The sequence below is a fragment of the Phocoena phocoena genome, chromosome 11 (genome assembly GCF_963924675.1).
Source record: "Phocoena phocoena chromosome 11, mPhoPho1.1, whole genome shotgun sequence".
NCBI lineage: Eukaryota > Metazoa > Chordata > Mammalia > Artiodactyla > Phocoenidae > Phocoena > Phocoena phocoena.
This window is the reverse complement of record NC_089229.1, coordinates 31,926,321-31,942,250: the sequence shown is the minus strand read 5'-3', so window position 1 is coordinate 31,942,250 and position 15,930 is coordinate 31,926,321. Positions and strand designations below refer to the sequence as shown.

Here is a 15,930-nt window from a genome sequence, read left to right as displayed (position 1 = left end):
CTCTCACTGTTGTGGCCTCTCCCGTTGTGGAGCACAGGCTCTGGACGCGCAGGCTCAGCAGCCATGGCTCACGGGCCCAGCCGCTCCGCGGCATGTGGGATCTTCACGGACTGGGGTATGAACCCGTGTCCCCTGCATCGGCAGGTGGACTCTCAACCACTGCGCCACCAGGGAAGCCCTGTCCTATGCATTTTAAAACATATTTAGCAGCATTCCTTGCTTCTACCAACCAGATGCCAGTAGTACCTCCTAGTTGTTCATCAAAAATGTCTACAGGCAATAATAAATGTCCCTGGAGCGGGGAGAGGAGAGCAAAATTACTTCCACTTGAGAACCACTGCCCTATAACAACATGTTACAAAGACAAAATATAAACCTTCACAGAAATCACATGTATTATGGTTCTAAAGTCACTAGTATTGTATCTATAACTCTATAGCTGTATACTATATAGAAGTAGATACTATCAAAAGACTTAGTTAATTCAATTAATCCTACTGCCCAGTCAGTATTAATTACCCTTATAAACTGAATTATATCCAGTTCACTGTGCTTATATAGACACTGCATTAATAAGGTCACCAATATGGAGATTCAAATGATTAAACTTTGATCAGTGAGAGGAAGGTCTGTTAAACCACGAACAGGTATTAAACACACTGAGACTTGTTGCTTACAGCAAAAACTTAAGTCACTTTAAATAATCATCAAAGTGTAAAAATACAAGGTTTCACTAAAAAAATGACAAAGAACTATAATTTCTTAAGACACATTAAAATATGTATGCCAATGTGCACACAGAGAATAGAAGTATAATTTTAGGCTAAAATGACATGGTAAGGTACAAAACAACAACTTCAAGTATTTCATGTGGCAAAAAATTATATATACAAGGTAATGTCAAAAAAATGATTATTTTCCACATCCAGGAATTAGATTCAAAATGCAAGAAATTAAAAAAAACATTAAAAAAAATGCAAGAAATTTTATGCTCTAAAATATGACAGAAACTTACTATATCAAAAATAGCATCTCATGTATAAAATTTAACAGAATGGGGAAAATCAGATTGAAAATATACCATATGCTATTGCTAATTCTCTTTTCTCTTAGAGAATAACTTATTTAAAGTAGCAGCTTCTTAAGCACAAATAGTGTTAGTTTTGTCAGAAGCATCTTGGATAAATGAAAAAAAGAAGCAAAGGTTCTAATAAGGGCTTCAGAGATGGAATGGAATTATAAGTCAAGTAGTTAGCTTTCTTATTTTTTTCAGATACGAAACTGAGCCTCAGAGAGATAGTTCTACAATGATTACAAAATACCTAAATATAAACCTATTTTAGTTTTAAAATACACATTCTGATAAATGGTTGAACAATGTTTCGAATCTCTAATATAGAGAATGCTGTGAGCCCTCTACCGTCACTGTGGTTAATAAAAAAGATTGGTTAATTTTTCATTCAACAAATATTTGAGCCTTTAATGTATGCCAGAAACTGTTATAGGTATGTAAATAGAAGTTTTATATTTATATGTTACTTTACAATTTTCAAATTACTTCCACATACATCATCATTTGGCCTTTATATAACCACCTTGAAAGAGCCAGGGTAAGCACTGTCATTTCACTTTTTAGATAATAAAATGGAAATTTAAAAAGGTTAAAGATGAGATTCTATATAAGAATCTGAGTTGGCTCTTGAGTCAGACTGACTAGATTCAAATCGTGGCTTTCCCATCTTCTCCTAGGCATGTAACTGAGGCTTCCTATAGCCTAGTTTCCTAACTGCAAAATGGAGTGAATATGCTATGTCACAAGTAGTATAAAATGAGATAATATATTCAACATTTTTAGAACAGTGCATGACATAACAAATGCTTACATTTATCTTTATTATATCATTATTCCCATTTGCCAATATCTACATTTCTAAGACTTACCGTAATTTGATATTTTCAAACTCTTTGACTTTTAATTCAGTGACTTCTCTTTGTCTCTCTAAATCCTGAGATACATTTTTTAGTTTGATCACAAGTGAGGAGAGAGAGTCATCTTGTTCTGCTACTCTCTGTTCCATCTCAGCCAAATGAATAAAATGCTTGTTGGTAGGAACTGGAGTAGGAGACTGTTTTATTAAATCCTATGAAATATGGTTGGTTATATTAGCCATGAGCAGGTACAATGCAATGCCATACTTACTCCATAATTTTAACTTGGTTCCTTAAATGATCAAAATATAATATCAAATCTAAAATGTAATGATTTAATAGGTAATGAAGGCTTAAAGAAGATAGGAAATATGGATCTTATTCTTTGTATTCCCAGTATATGGCAAAGTGCCTACATGTAGTGGGGGATCAATAAATAAATGTTGATTGAATTAATGAGTTAAGGCTTGAGGAAGCTAAGGTTTGCTTAAGGTCATTTCGCACATATAGAACACAGTGATCAAAAGAGGCAAGAATGAACTGAATTCAGAACATGGAAAGCAGTTAGACACAGGTAAACTTAATGTGCAGATTTGAAAAGAAAGATTGAGGTCAGATCATGGAAGGCTTTGAGTACGTGGCTAAGAAACATAAACATGATTTTGTAGGCAGCAGTAAGCTACTAACAAATGTCGGTTTAGGGAAAAAAATGATTACAGCTGTGTCTTCAGAAGATTATTCTGGCAAAAAAAAAAAAAAGGTAGGATGGCTTCTAGTCCAAAAAAAAAAAAAAGGGAGAGCTAAATTTTCAATTGCATGGTCTCAAAAATCAATAAAGAATAGAACAAAGTTCTTAGAATCTTACCCAAGTTGTTTCTTTGAATTTACTGAGTGAACTATCAGCCTGTAGTTCTAATTTATGATGAAGAATATGAAGTTCCTCTTCATGTTTCTTAACAATTTCTCTTTGTTCCTGTTTTACAAGAAATCAAAACTATATCTTATATTATGATTCAAATAAATTCACATTCTAAAGGTCTTAAATATTTTCTTATCTTTACCTTCTAAAATCCTTATGAGATAGGGAAGGAACAACATCTGCATATATTTATTTATACCTGTATTTCCCCTAGCACATGTTCAAACTGACAAGCCCAGCCTTAGAGCATAATTTATTGTTAATATTAGAATAATATGTATCCATCAGCTTTTAACTTGTTTCTAGCAAATTTTTAAATGTCAGATTTTTTTTCCCCTCCAAGTTCTAGCAAATTTGATGTCCACTGATACCTGTGTGACAGATTTCATTCTAACTTACTGCCTCAGTCTTTACCTATTAACTCAAATGATATTTTTCAAAATCACACAGTTTCACCATGAAAGCCTAATTTAGCAATTTAGTCGGTCCATAACACAACTGCCAGTTTTACTGACAGATCTGTAATCCAATCACGTGAAAGTAACAATACCTGAATAGAATCATTTGAAAACAAGAAATGAAATACCACTTCAGGGCAGAACAGTATTTGGCATTTGTCTAAAAAACATCATAATAAATAAAAGAGCATAACATAATATAATAAAATACCTCTCTGGCTTTTTCTAGAAGATGTTGATACTTCTTTAACACTTCTTCCTTTTGATTTAACCTTGCTTGCATGTTTGCAATGGTCTGATGAGCAAGTTTCAATGTGTGATGAGATTTTGGTTCCACCTCTTTTCTTCCTAGCTCAGCTATAAGCTTTTCTCGTTCTGCAGTGGCAGGCAATCGAAGCCTCAGTTCATTAATTACTTTGTCTCTTGACAAAATATTTTCCTCTGCTAACCGTAAAGCAGATTCTTTTTTTTTTAGCTTCTGCAATGATCAAATCATAAAAAAATACATTTTTCTTTTAAAAATGCTTCATCTGAATTTTAGTCAGATTAGCTATAAGCAAGGAAAGGAGTTTCATTTTATTTTTCACATCATACTTATAATAGCCAAATGATACTTAATAAGGTTAATCGACTATTTCTATGTGACAGCAGTTATCTACATGTATATTTTACTTATTTGTAGATTATCACATGTGTTAGAAATTTCACTGTTATGATGAAAATGAAATTTACTTACAGTACTTTATTTAGGTCTTATAGATTTAGAACTAGAAATGTGTGGTGGTGATAGATTTAGAAAGAAAATGTAATAAACCATTCCTTTTATTTTGGTCCACTGACTACTAAAGCACTAGAAGAGTAACCTATAAAGTCAACAAAGTATAAAAATTGGAATTTTAGTGGCCTGAGTCAATGGGTCACTATTATAAAATCTGCAGCTTATCAAAACAAAACAGAAGAAAGTGTGTTCTCCTCAACAGAATTAAGGCAGATATTTAAAATCTAGTACACTCAGCGGCAATACACATAAACAACAAATTTACAATTACAGAAGACAATCTAAGTTTCCTCAGTTGGTTTAGAAGTGCACAATTTAAAAAATTATTTTAAATGTATTTACAGTTAATATGATTTTCATTTTAGTTGACATCGAAACATACTCAGTTTATACTATTTTCTGTAGAATTTAATAAAGAAGACAGATCTAATCATCTATTAACCATATTTAAGACCTAGATTAAACTAAGAAATAATTTCTAATTTACATTCAAACCCTTTAACTATCTACAAAAAGGAATAAACTGAAAATTGATTCAGAGTATAAAACATGCACTTCAAAATAAAACATAAAAATAAACAAGGATGAAAACAGTTCTTGATCATAGAGAGGAAAGAAATACATTGCTCATAAAGCTACAGTCAAATGCTCTTTTTGTTTCCTTTCACGCTAGCAACTGAAGAACATGCCCAAAAGTGGCAAATAATGATTAAAAGGAGAGTAATTTCAAATTAGCCATATCTGCTGTTCTTTATCAGCTACTAGAAACATTATAGGAGAATAAAAAAGGAGAACAGAATAAGCAACAGATTCATCATTTTACGCTTCATCCTCATTTAAAAATATTACTTAGAAAATGCCACAAGCATACCTAATAATGCACTAATCAAAATGCAAATTCTTCTAATTACCTCTTCTAGTGATTTGCACGTTGCCTGTGTTTCTAGGATTATTCGAATATTCTCCTTAATTTTTCTTAGAGCAATCTCAAGTTGATTTGGAAGGGGCAAACTAGGGTCTGGCATTGATCCTGTAGCCTCTTCAAACTATTGAGAAATAGAATTTTTTTAAAAAAGCAGTTGCAGCATTGAGAAGAACAATATTAATTTTTACAACTGTATGACATGACATGGTTAAACTCCACTTACAGTTGAAACATAAAAAGATACCATCAATTAAAATTCCATCCGACCTTAGAAAATATTTCTATCTGTTAACATTATAGGCCGTGCTACAGAGTAGCAAACAAGACTAATCATTCATACCTTTTGTGCTGCGCTTAGTATTTCATTTTGCTGACGGTCAAAAACATCTAGTTGACGTTCTAGCTCAACTTCTCTCTGATCCCAGGCCATTTGTCTTTCTTCGTGAAACTGAAAAAGACAGTTTGGGTCAGACACACACAGAGATACTCACCAGGAATTTTTACACACATTTTTCTTATTTAATCCTCACAACAACCCTTTGAGGTCACTATTATTTTCATTTTATGGAAAAAGGAAGTAAATTCAGAGATGAAGTGATTTGCCTAAGATCACAGAGACAGGCAGATATGGAGTCAGGATTTCAATCCATCCATATACCCATCCATCCATTCATCCAAAACATGTTTAATGACACATTCTGTGTGGCAAGCACTATTCAAGACAATGAGAACACAGCAGTGAACAAAACCAAGTACCTTTCACTACAGAACTTATACACTAGTGAGGGGGAGATAGTCAATAAACAAGTAAGTATGTAATATGTCAGAGCGTGATGAGTGCTATGGAGTGAAATGAAACTAGGTAATCCCTATTCAGGGAATCTTGATGATAAGATTTACTGTTGTAGACCGAGTGGCTAGTGAAGGCCTCACTGATAAGGTAAGACATTTGAGCTAAGACCAGAAGGCAATGAAAGCATTATCAATACTGTTATCTGGGGTAAGAGCAATCTAAGCAGAAGGAACAACAGAATTTCTGAAGCAAGCAAGCATGTGCTTAGTGAATATCATCTGCCTCCTTAGTGAATATTCTACACCAAGCTGCCTTCTCCTATTCCATCAGTGAGAGCCAGGAGAAACTTGTAACCATGAAAAGTCAAATAACTAATATTGAAATAAAAATTAACTTACCAAATAAGTTTGCTTATGAATTATTCCTTTTAAGACTATTAATGCAACTAAATAAATATGCATTTTTAGAATAGTTTAAAAAATAACGAACAGAATATTTTATAACAATAATAATGGGAGCTACACTCAATTAGGAAAATAATGTAGTCACTCATGCAATGTTGTTATGTTAAAAATCTTAGCAACAAATACGAAAGTAAATACAAAATGAAACCTTATTCTGTTGCACAATATCTTCCTCCAGACTACTGATTGTATGCTCATATTCAGAAATTATATTATTCAAATATTTTATTTCTTCTTTATCTTTGACTAATTCTCGACTGAGTTTAAGCTCTTGAAGACGGAGTTCTTCTATCTTCGTATGCCAAATGATTACCTGAAGATTCACAAATTATACATACAAATGTAAATACTATATAAACAAATATTTCTCCACTGATCTTAATGATTTTAATTCAAATTAATGGACATTCTATAACAAAATAAGATATAAAATTATCCTTGGTTGTTCCACAAGGAAAAGTTTATTTAGAATTTCCAGACTTTTCTAATATGTGGGATCTTAACATAAAACATTTTTCAAATGATGTTGGAATGGATATCACTAACATTCACTTTCATTTATTCATTTACTTTCACATATTTACTGGGTCCTTAGTGTATGTATGTAATTGCAACATTCATTTTACTTTCGTAAATAAAAATCCTAAATGTTTCTAGCCTAGAGAATAAAATTTAATTTCAAAATAATTATTTTTCGTTTAATTCCTTCCAAATGAGGGCAAAAACAAATTTATCTTAAAAAATAAATGTGGGCCTACTACTTGTAAATAATTTTAAACATAATAATTATGAAGAGTAGAATTCAACTAACCACTATAATGTTTAAGAATAATTATAATTAGTATTTAATTAATATATAAACTTTCCTAGAGTGTTTAAAATTCTTTGATATTATACAATCTAAGCATTTCTATTGAAACCATGGCTTAGAGGAGTCTCATTTTATTTATAAAAAGATATCCAAATAGCCCAAACTCCTAATTTATAAAACCTGAATTAATAAATTATACATGGAATTTTGTTCATATATTAAGCATTATTCACAAAGGCACATATTAACTCTAAGTTATTACATAACTCTTTTGAAAATACTGAACTTAAAATCAATGTTTTACCTTTTGGGCTCCCCTGGCATCCTTTAAAGTGCTTATTAACTCTTCCAGCCCCTTTAACTTTAATTCCATCTCCAGTGTTCTGTTCTTCATATTTCTATGTTCTTGTTGAGAATTTTTCATTTCTTGCATTATCTTCAGTTTGTCGTTTTGTAACTGAATCATTGTTTTAGAGAACGTTTCCTGCTGTGCCAAGGGTAAAGCTCCACTAAATTGCCGTCGTAGAGACTGAATTGTTTGGCGCAGATGTGTTGCTCTGTTTCTCCCCTCCAAACGGGCAGAATAGAGAGCTTGTTCTTTTTCATCAAGTTTCTGCTCTAAGCGCAAATTATGGGCCTCCATCTTCTGCAGCTTAGACGTAACCGACTCCAACTTACCAAGAGCGGTAGCCTCACTAACTTGAAGAGAGACAACGTGTTGGTGCAGCTTGGCAATTAGTGCCTTTTCATCAGACTGTGCCTAATATAAAAAATATATGTTTGTAGGAAGTTTCAAGTTTTCCCAATGAAACTTATCATGGTTTTAAAATCACAATTTACTAAATAAAATTTAAAACAGGGTGCTACATGAGATCCTACAAAAATCTAACCTTGTTTTAATTGCAAAAGTGTAGAAACCTAGAATCAAACTTATTTAAAATCTAAATCTGGCATCTAACAGTTGGAATATTACTGTTTTTTTGAAAACTTCCATATATTAATAACAGTACTGATAATAATACTAATGCAGACAATGTGGGGTTTTTTAATCCTAAAAAAACTTATAATGTGAGAATATGTGAAAAACTATATATAAATACAAGAGAAAATATTGTTATGAAAGACATGTTTCTCCTCACTGTCTGGACTTTGATCAGCAGCCAGCACAATGCATCTGTAAGCATTTAAATGCTTTTCTGTGTTATGAATGGCATTTCAAATTAACGAGTTTTTCTAATCAACTTACAACTAACAAAAATAGGAGCCTCTATCTGATATATCCTCTGATTAAAACTACAAAATCATCCCAATATCTAATGTAAATTTAGGAAAAAGAAAAGAATCTATATAGAAGAGTTAATACTGCACATACCTGATAGTCTAACAGCTGCATTCTGATGGACTCTACTTCCTTTTCCCTGGACTGTTGTTGTGCATTCAAAATTTCAACTTGCCTTTTGGCAATGTCAGAAATCTCTTTTAGTCTAGGAAGTGATAAGATACTTCAGATACAACTGGGTACATTTTCTAAGTAAATAAATATTAAAATTTCAAATTTCTAGACCCTTGGAAAAGCCATTAGTTTGCAGCATCTCTTCTTTGTATGAAATACTAAAGTTTCCTGAACTGTTTCATGAAACATAATTCCATGAGGCGCTAACAAATGTTCTGTAAAAAATACTCCATTCCCAACATTCCTCTCCCTTGAAGACTCATATGCATATCATATCAAATGCTCTGAGAAGTTCTAGAGTAAAAAATTATTTCAACCTGTACATTTTTTGCATTTTCCAAATGTATATGGTCAAAGAACTCCTCTCTCACACTTTTTTTCATGAGATGCTTATTATCATGGTTTGGTATAGACGGAATAAGGTATTAAGTAGGCTTACTTGATAAACTGTACAGTTAAGAATACAGAAATTTAAAATTGCCAGGTTCCCTAGATCAATTAATGTATGTTTTGATTTGCTTTAATTTGCTAGTTACCAGAAATGTGAAAAAGAGATTACACAATTACTACAATTGCAAAAAAAGGGTGGAGCTTGATGGTCAGTTATTAAATTTCCTATATGACTATTTTGATAAGATTAAACAGGTAAAATAAAATGCATTTTACTTTGGGCTGGAATAACTTTAGTTCAGCGTAACAGATAAGTCAGGTTTCCTCATATTGATTAGAAGCTCTTACCGCCAGTTATGTAAGTTTTCACCAATTAAAATATAACAAAATGAGTAATTATAAATTAGTTTACTTCAAAAGATGAAGTACATGAGGTGAAAGGAAGAATAAAAAATGGGGTCATTCATAGTGAAAAGGGCTGGGAATAACTGATATTCCCAAAAGGACTATCAAGACTCTAAAACAGTGGCTATAACTTTATGGGTAAGCCATAAACCCTTTTTACTAATTATCTGTGCTAGACAGATCAACTCAGGGATCCTCATACTTTTCTAATGAAGTAACACATAATTACAAAAGAGTGATTAGACAGCATCTACCTGGTATACACAGTATCTCCTCCTTACATATATTGACACTTTGAATTCTAAGAGAATAAACTGTTTCCTTATGTAAAATGAAAACAACACTGTTATCAGGGTTATTAAGTGTAATTAGATGAGTCAGTATATGTTTATGTTTAATAGATGTAAACTGAATCAAAATCTGTATTTTATTTCTATTTTTACAGCAACCTTATAAGTATTATTACTCCCTTAATAAATTAAGTTTAAACAAATTAAATGGTCACAACCCTTCCCTCCAAAAAAATATTAGTATGTGGAAAAACTAGATCTCAGAGAGTCTTGATTTCAAGTTCAGTGTTTCCTGTAATACTATTCCTGGGCTCTGAAAAATGTAAATCTTGAGAAGTTATTTCCTCTTCAATATTATTACTTATGCTAGTTAAAAATCAATCTTGTTAATATTGTTTAACCCTGTTCTAATAAAAAGAAACCAGTAACAATTGCCACTACGGATACTACCCCTTTACCACTGTAATTAGAGTTCATAAACACAAATTAGAGTAGACACAGCTAATCAAATGACTAAAAACTCCACATGAACTTACTTTGATACTTCAACTTTTAGTTCCATTTCACTCTTCTCTAATTCTAGAATATGTTGCCTATCAGCGTCACTTACTGTCTTGCTCACACTATCAGCTAATTCATCTCTTAACATCTGTTCCACTTTCTGCGCTTCCAAATTGATTTTGGTAAGCTGAGAAAAAGTAACAAAAACCGTTCAGAAACGTTAGTTTTTGGCGACATTTTCCTTTTATTATACCTTTCAGCACACTGCAGTCCTCTTTACTTTGCATTAGTCCAGATACTGCATTGGGTGTGAAGTATTAAGAATAGATTGATGAAGATAAGGGGAGAAAAAGCCAGGAACAAATTATGAAAACTCTAGTTGTATGTCAACCCACCCGAAGTCATTTATATTAATCAACTCACAATCTAATAAGATATGAATCTCTGATATTCTTAATTTACTTGAAATGCCATATGCTCATTATATTTTACTTCAACTATATCATCTATAAATAAATCTAAATAGTTAATAAAATCTTATTAATATATAATGACATTTAAAATAAACAAAATAACATGAATGATTTGAGAAATACACATCCTCAAGGTAAAGGAATATTATGAGTGCTACTTCATCATAAATTATTGAATATTTGCAAACTATATTATTACCAGCCAATTTAGTAATTTTGACCATATCAAAAGTCTAAAACTTCCTATTAGAATGAAGTCCCTGAAAGGAGAGATTACTGTCTATTTTGTTTCATGCTATAACTCCAGTTCCCATACAGCATCTGGCATGTACTAGGCACTCAGAAATAATAACTGTTAAATGAAGGGATGGTAGTGGAAGGCAATTCCATTATTAAGCAAATAACATCTTTTTGCACATTAAATCTAATAATGTAATGCTGGTGAGAAATAAAAACTCAATCACAAAAATACCTGCTTTCTTTTTAAACATTTCAGATTTAAAAATATATTATTTACCCATTACATGAAACACAAGCACTATATTAATATGCTACTTCTGAGTTACAAACAAACCTCTTCCAATAATACAATGGCTACCATGACTAATTTTTTTACTCTCTAACTGCATGAAAAAAATTATAATATCAAACCTCAGCAAATTTGGTTTCCAGTTCAAAATTACGTTCCTCCACTTGCTTCAATGAAGTCTTCACATGTTCATACATTTTTTGAGAATGTTCAGCCCGCTGCCTTTCATTTAATTCCTTCATCTCCAGCATAGTGATTTTTTTTGAAATAGAAACAATCTCACTATTGGTTATTGATTTCTTTGCCTTATCCATGTTAGATTCATTTCCTAAATGCAACAATACTTTGGTAAATCTCACACTGTTCTTATCTAAAGCTTATCCCAGATATTTTAGACATTGTATGTAAGGAGGCAATATTGTTCTGCAGAAAACACATGAGCCTTCTGAATTATGACAGACCTGGACTCTAGAGTCTCAGCTCTGTTACTTCTTATCCGTATGCTGCCTATCCTAATCTCTCTGGGATTTACATGTTTCGTCAATCAAATGATAACACAAATTATTCTTCATAGGATTACAGGCATACCTTGTTTCATTGTGCTTTGCTTTATGGAGCTTCGCAAATACTGCATTTTTTTGGTTTTGTTTGTTTTTAAATTGAAGGTCTGTGGCAAACAACCCTGAGTCGAGCAAGTCTGTCGGTGCCATGTTTCCAACAGCATTTGCTCACTTCATGTCTCTGTGTCACACTGGTAATCCTCACAATATTTCAAACTTTTTTATTATATTTGTTATGGTATCTATGATCAGCATTTTTTAGCAATAAAGTATTTCAAAATTAAGGTATGTACATTTTTTTTTAGACATAATACTGTTGCACACTAATAGACTATAGTATAGTGTAAACATAGCTTTTATAGGTACTGGGAGACCAAAAAATTCCTGTGACTCATTTATTGCAATATTTGTTTTGTTGTGCCAATCTGGAGCCAAACGTGCAATATGTCCAAGGTATGCCTGAACTGAAATAACAATGTAAAAGATGTAGTGTAGGAGGTGTCACATGCAGACAGTCAAAAAAGGGCAAATAAATATATTTTTTTAACTGAAAGGAGATAAACTGTATTAAGAGGCAATACAGTGAAGCAACACGACTTTGTGAATACAAGTGCAATGACTCAGAGTAAAAAAGTAAAATCTGAAGCCATGTGATTTAGGGATTTCGCCAAGTATCTTCTTTAACCCTGACTTTTTTCTGGCCTTTGTATACATCTAATATCAAATATTTTATTTTAAATTATTTTATCAGTTATTATACCCTTATCTCATGTATGCAGTTGTATAGCTTATCTTTGGACACAGAAATTTGTGGTTAAATGAAAAGAGAACGAAAGCCCCCTCATTGACCATGAAAAGGCATCACGTAGGATTATCATAAGTTAGTCACCTTTTAAGAAGAGAAAACTAATACTTTTGCTTTGCATAACACACATGCTCCAGGAAAAAAAATTTGGTAGTTTTATTTTTTTTAGAGAGTCAATTAACCATATGTTCAGGGAAGCCAATTATTTTAAGGAACTAATAAGCAGTGATTTACTCTGTAAACAGTCGTAACACCAATAATGCCACCTCCTATCTTTCTAGCTTCACAAGCTTGAGTTTTATAACTGAGTTTGCTCAAAGAAATATATGTATTTTTGAAACTAAACTGTTTTGGTGTCTGTCTCAGCTTTAAGAAGTGCTTCATTTTGTTCTGTATGTGTCTTTAAATAGTATATGATTTTAGAATAGCTGCTGCAAGCAGTGATCAAATAGCTAACAGTAATGTTACTGAAAGAAGCTAAAAGTGTTAGGAAACCATTATGGTACAGAGATTCATTCAGGCAACCCTAAGCACCATGAAGAAAAGAAAAAAAAATTGCAGTAAATACAGATATACTAGGAACATAAAAACTCTTCTCCACTCTCTTTAGTGCTAAACTTTGATAATGAAAAGAGGCACATCACAGGGGCTGCAATAGACACTAGTCTACTCTATATTCTTGTGTTCGGAGTGTCCTAGAGAGAGGGTAACAGTCCAACACCAATCAATTCCTGCATGGAAAAAGCTAAAAAAGTGACACTTTTAAACAAAGATATAAGGGCACCAGGAAATAAAAGCTTTTAAACTTCAGTGATGTATTGTGGAGTTCCAGAATTTGGAGCGAAGCTTCTCATGTCTCTGTTCAGAATTGAGGGGTTGACATTCGAACCTCGGCTTTGGAAGACAGGCAATGGTGAGGTCATTCCAAGGTAAGGAAACACCTTAAACAAAGGTATTTAAACCACCTCAGAGCTGCCTCTCCACAGGACCTTGCTGGAGGCTGTACTTCTTCTCTGGCTTGTCACAGAGCACTACAGGATGCATTCAGTGTGCTTTTCTGGCAGCCCAGTTAACCTTTATTTTTCCTCTATAAGATTTGGACCCTGGAGCCAAACCAGGGAGCTAGCAAGAATAAGGCATGCTTTTAAAATTACAGCCATGTGCAGCTGTACAACAACAGTACTACCACTAGCAGCTGTGTTAAAGTATTTATAGAGAGAAAATTTCAGAACTAAGCTGAGTAATGTAGTGGATAAATATTTGTGAAAAAATTTATTTTTTACTTATTTTTTCTGAGAGGGATTGAAACTGTAAGCCTCATCTGATGGAAGATATGAATAATTCACCTATGTATGTTTGAGGTTGACAGACTTGTAAAATCTTTAAAAAAAATAAAGCTAGACTTTATATTAAAAAAAAAACTTCAGTGCTATAAAGCCATGTATTGGAGAGATTAAGGTATTTGAAAATTAAGGAATTTCTATAGGGAATTCAGCACTTATTAAAGAAACACAGGATAGAATGAACAAAGAGCTTACTAAAACTGTATATAATATCCTTTTCTATATCTTAGTTAAAATGGTATCTTCTTTTGTGTAAGAGCTACATGGAAGTCAATTCACTGTTAATCTTTTAATGAATTAAAAAGTACATTTCTAAGAGTAGCTTATTTTAGACTTCCCAGTGTTAAGCCTCTCTAAGCTACATGTCTCAGTTACCAATTTAATAGTAACAGAAACTTTGAATAGCATTAGCACTCTAAGGTCTAGAAAACAAATTAAAACATTTTATCCAAAGGGGCAAATTTATTTGAAAATTATAAAGCATAATGCTAGTGAGATAAAATTATTTAAATGTTGTGAACTAGGATAACCATTTGAAAAACTAACATGGAAAATCCTAGCAGAAGCCACAAAGATTTTAATACCCTTTAAGACAATATCTCTGTTAGATGTAAATGAAGATGTTCACTGCAGCACTATAAGCAATAGCAAAAACTGGAAAAGCTAGTGATTTAATCACCCAAACACAGTAACTTACTGCATGAATATTTTTAAGTATGATGAATAAAAAATGAAATATTTTGATATCTACTAAATATAGCATATAATGTTTATTATAATTTAAAGTATATAAAATATATAAGCATGTATAAGGTCATACAAAAAAATGATACAGTAGTGGAACTATGAGCAATATAAATTCTTCTCAAATTTTTCTGATGTTCTAGGTGATCTTTTAATTTAAAAATATAAAATGACATATTCCTAATATAACTTTATACAGTGAAAAAACTCATAATACTATCATTAAAATACAGGTATTTCAAAATTATCATCAGTCTTAATTGTTAAATGGTTCAGTATAGCTAATGCTCAGTCATACATTTTTAACATATATGATTTCATTAGAAACAACTCCAATTTAATAACTAAAAACCTAACTTTGGTAAAGGTTAGTACAAGATATTATTCATCAACTGCCTGTTAAATTAAACTGTTAGGCAGAGAGTGAATTTTTATCAAAATACTTCCGTTTTATCTGGTATAGAAAGGCACTTTAAATGAAAAATATTCACTATCAGACCTTAATCATTTTATATTATGAGTCATAATACTTACCTAATTTAGTTTCTTGTTCCCAGGCTTGTTCAATAGTGTGAAGTTTTTCCTTGGTAATCTCCAGTTCCTTACTTACAGACTCCATTTGTTCTTTTAGGGATGCATTTTCACACTGAATAAAATAGAAACATCACTGAGCAACTACATTGTAATTCAGATTAATACCACAGATGTGACACTGTCTGAACTTTATATAATAATCTCCTAAAGCTCACAATCTAGTTTTTTTTTAACGAATGTAGAAGTTCCTCTGCATGTAATACAGATAGACATACACATAACATATGTTGTATACACACACATATATTATTTTAAAATAATCATCAAAACCTTGTATATCCGATATGTGGCCCTAAACTCCTGAGTATTAGCTTCTGCCATGTTCACTTTGGCCAACGTGGAACACTGAAGAGTCTCACAATCTTCATAAACCAGTGCTTACTTCCCTCATTCATACCAAGGGTTACTAAGCATCCATAGCATGCCATCGGTGACAGGTACTGTATGTTCATGATGAAAAGAAACAGACAAACTTCTGGCCTTCATAGGCCTCACCATTTGGTGTCTGTGGATATATGTGTGGTAGGAGTTGGGGAGAGTGTGGAATGCAGCAGAATGTGAACAGATAATCAAAGAAAAAAATTCACTAAACAGGTCAAGATCTAGAAAGAAACAGAGTACAAAACCAAAGAATAATAAAAAGTAGCATATCCAGATAGAGTGCTTAAAGAAAGTATTAACCACTGAAGAGGTAGTATTTAAGCTGAAACTGATGGTAAGAGAAGGAGCCAATCTTGACAAGAAACCAGCCATGGAAAGAACTGAT

The 15,930-nt window shown here is 32.3% G+C and overlaps 1 protein-coding gene across 1 annotated transcript in view; it reads right to left on the bottom strand.

The window, feature by feature from the left end:
• CEP290 (centrosomal protein 290) overlaps positions 1-15,930 on the bottom strand; it is a 96,522-nt gene that overhangs the window by 30,941 nt on the left and 49,651 nt on the right. The window contains exons 26-36 of the mRNA XM_065888153.1: positions 15,105-15,216; positions 11,241-11,446; positions 10,152-10,303; positions 8,450-8,561; positions 7,382-7,837; positions 6,415-6,579; positions 5,350-5,457; positions 4,996-5,130; positions 3,518-3,784; positions 2,795-2,902; positions 1,942-2,141 (exon numbers count right to left, since the gene is read on the bottom strand). Coding sequence (XP_065744225.1) covers positions 1,942-2,141; positions 2,795-2,902; positions 3,518-3,784; positions 4,996-5,130; positions 5,350-5,457; positions 6,415-6,579; positions 7,382-7,837; positions 8,450-8,561; positions 10,152-10,303; positions 11,241-11,446; positions 15,105-15,216 — 2,021 coding nt within the window. The remainder of the gene's footprint in view (positions 1-1,941; positions 2,142-2,794; positions 2,903-3,517; positions 3,785-4,995; positions 5,131-5,349; positions 5,458-6,414; positions 6,580-7,381; positions 7,838-8,449; positions 8,562-10,151; positions 10,304-11,240; positions 11,447-15,104; positions 15,217-15,930) is intronic.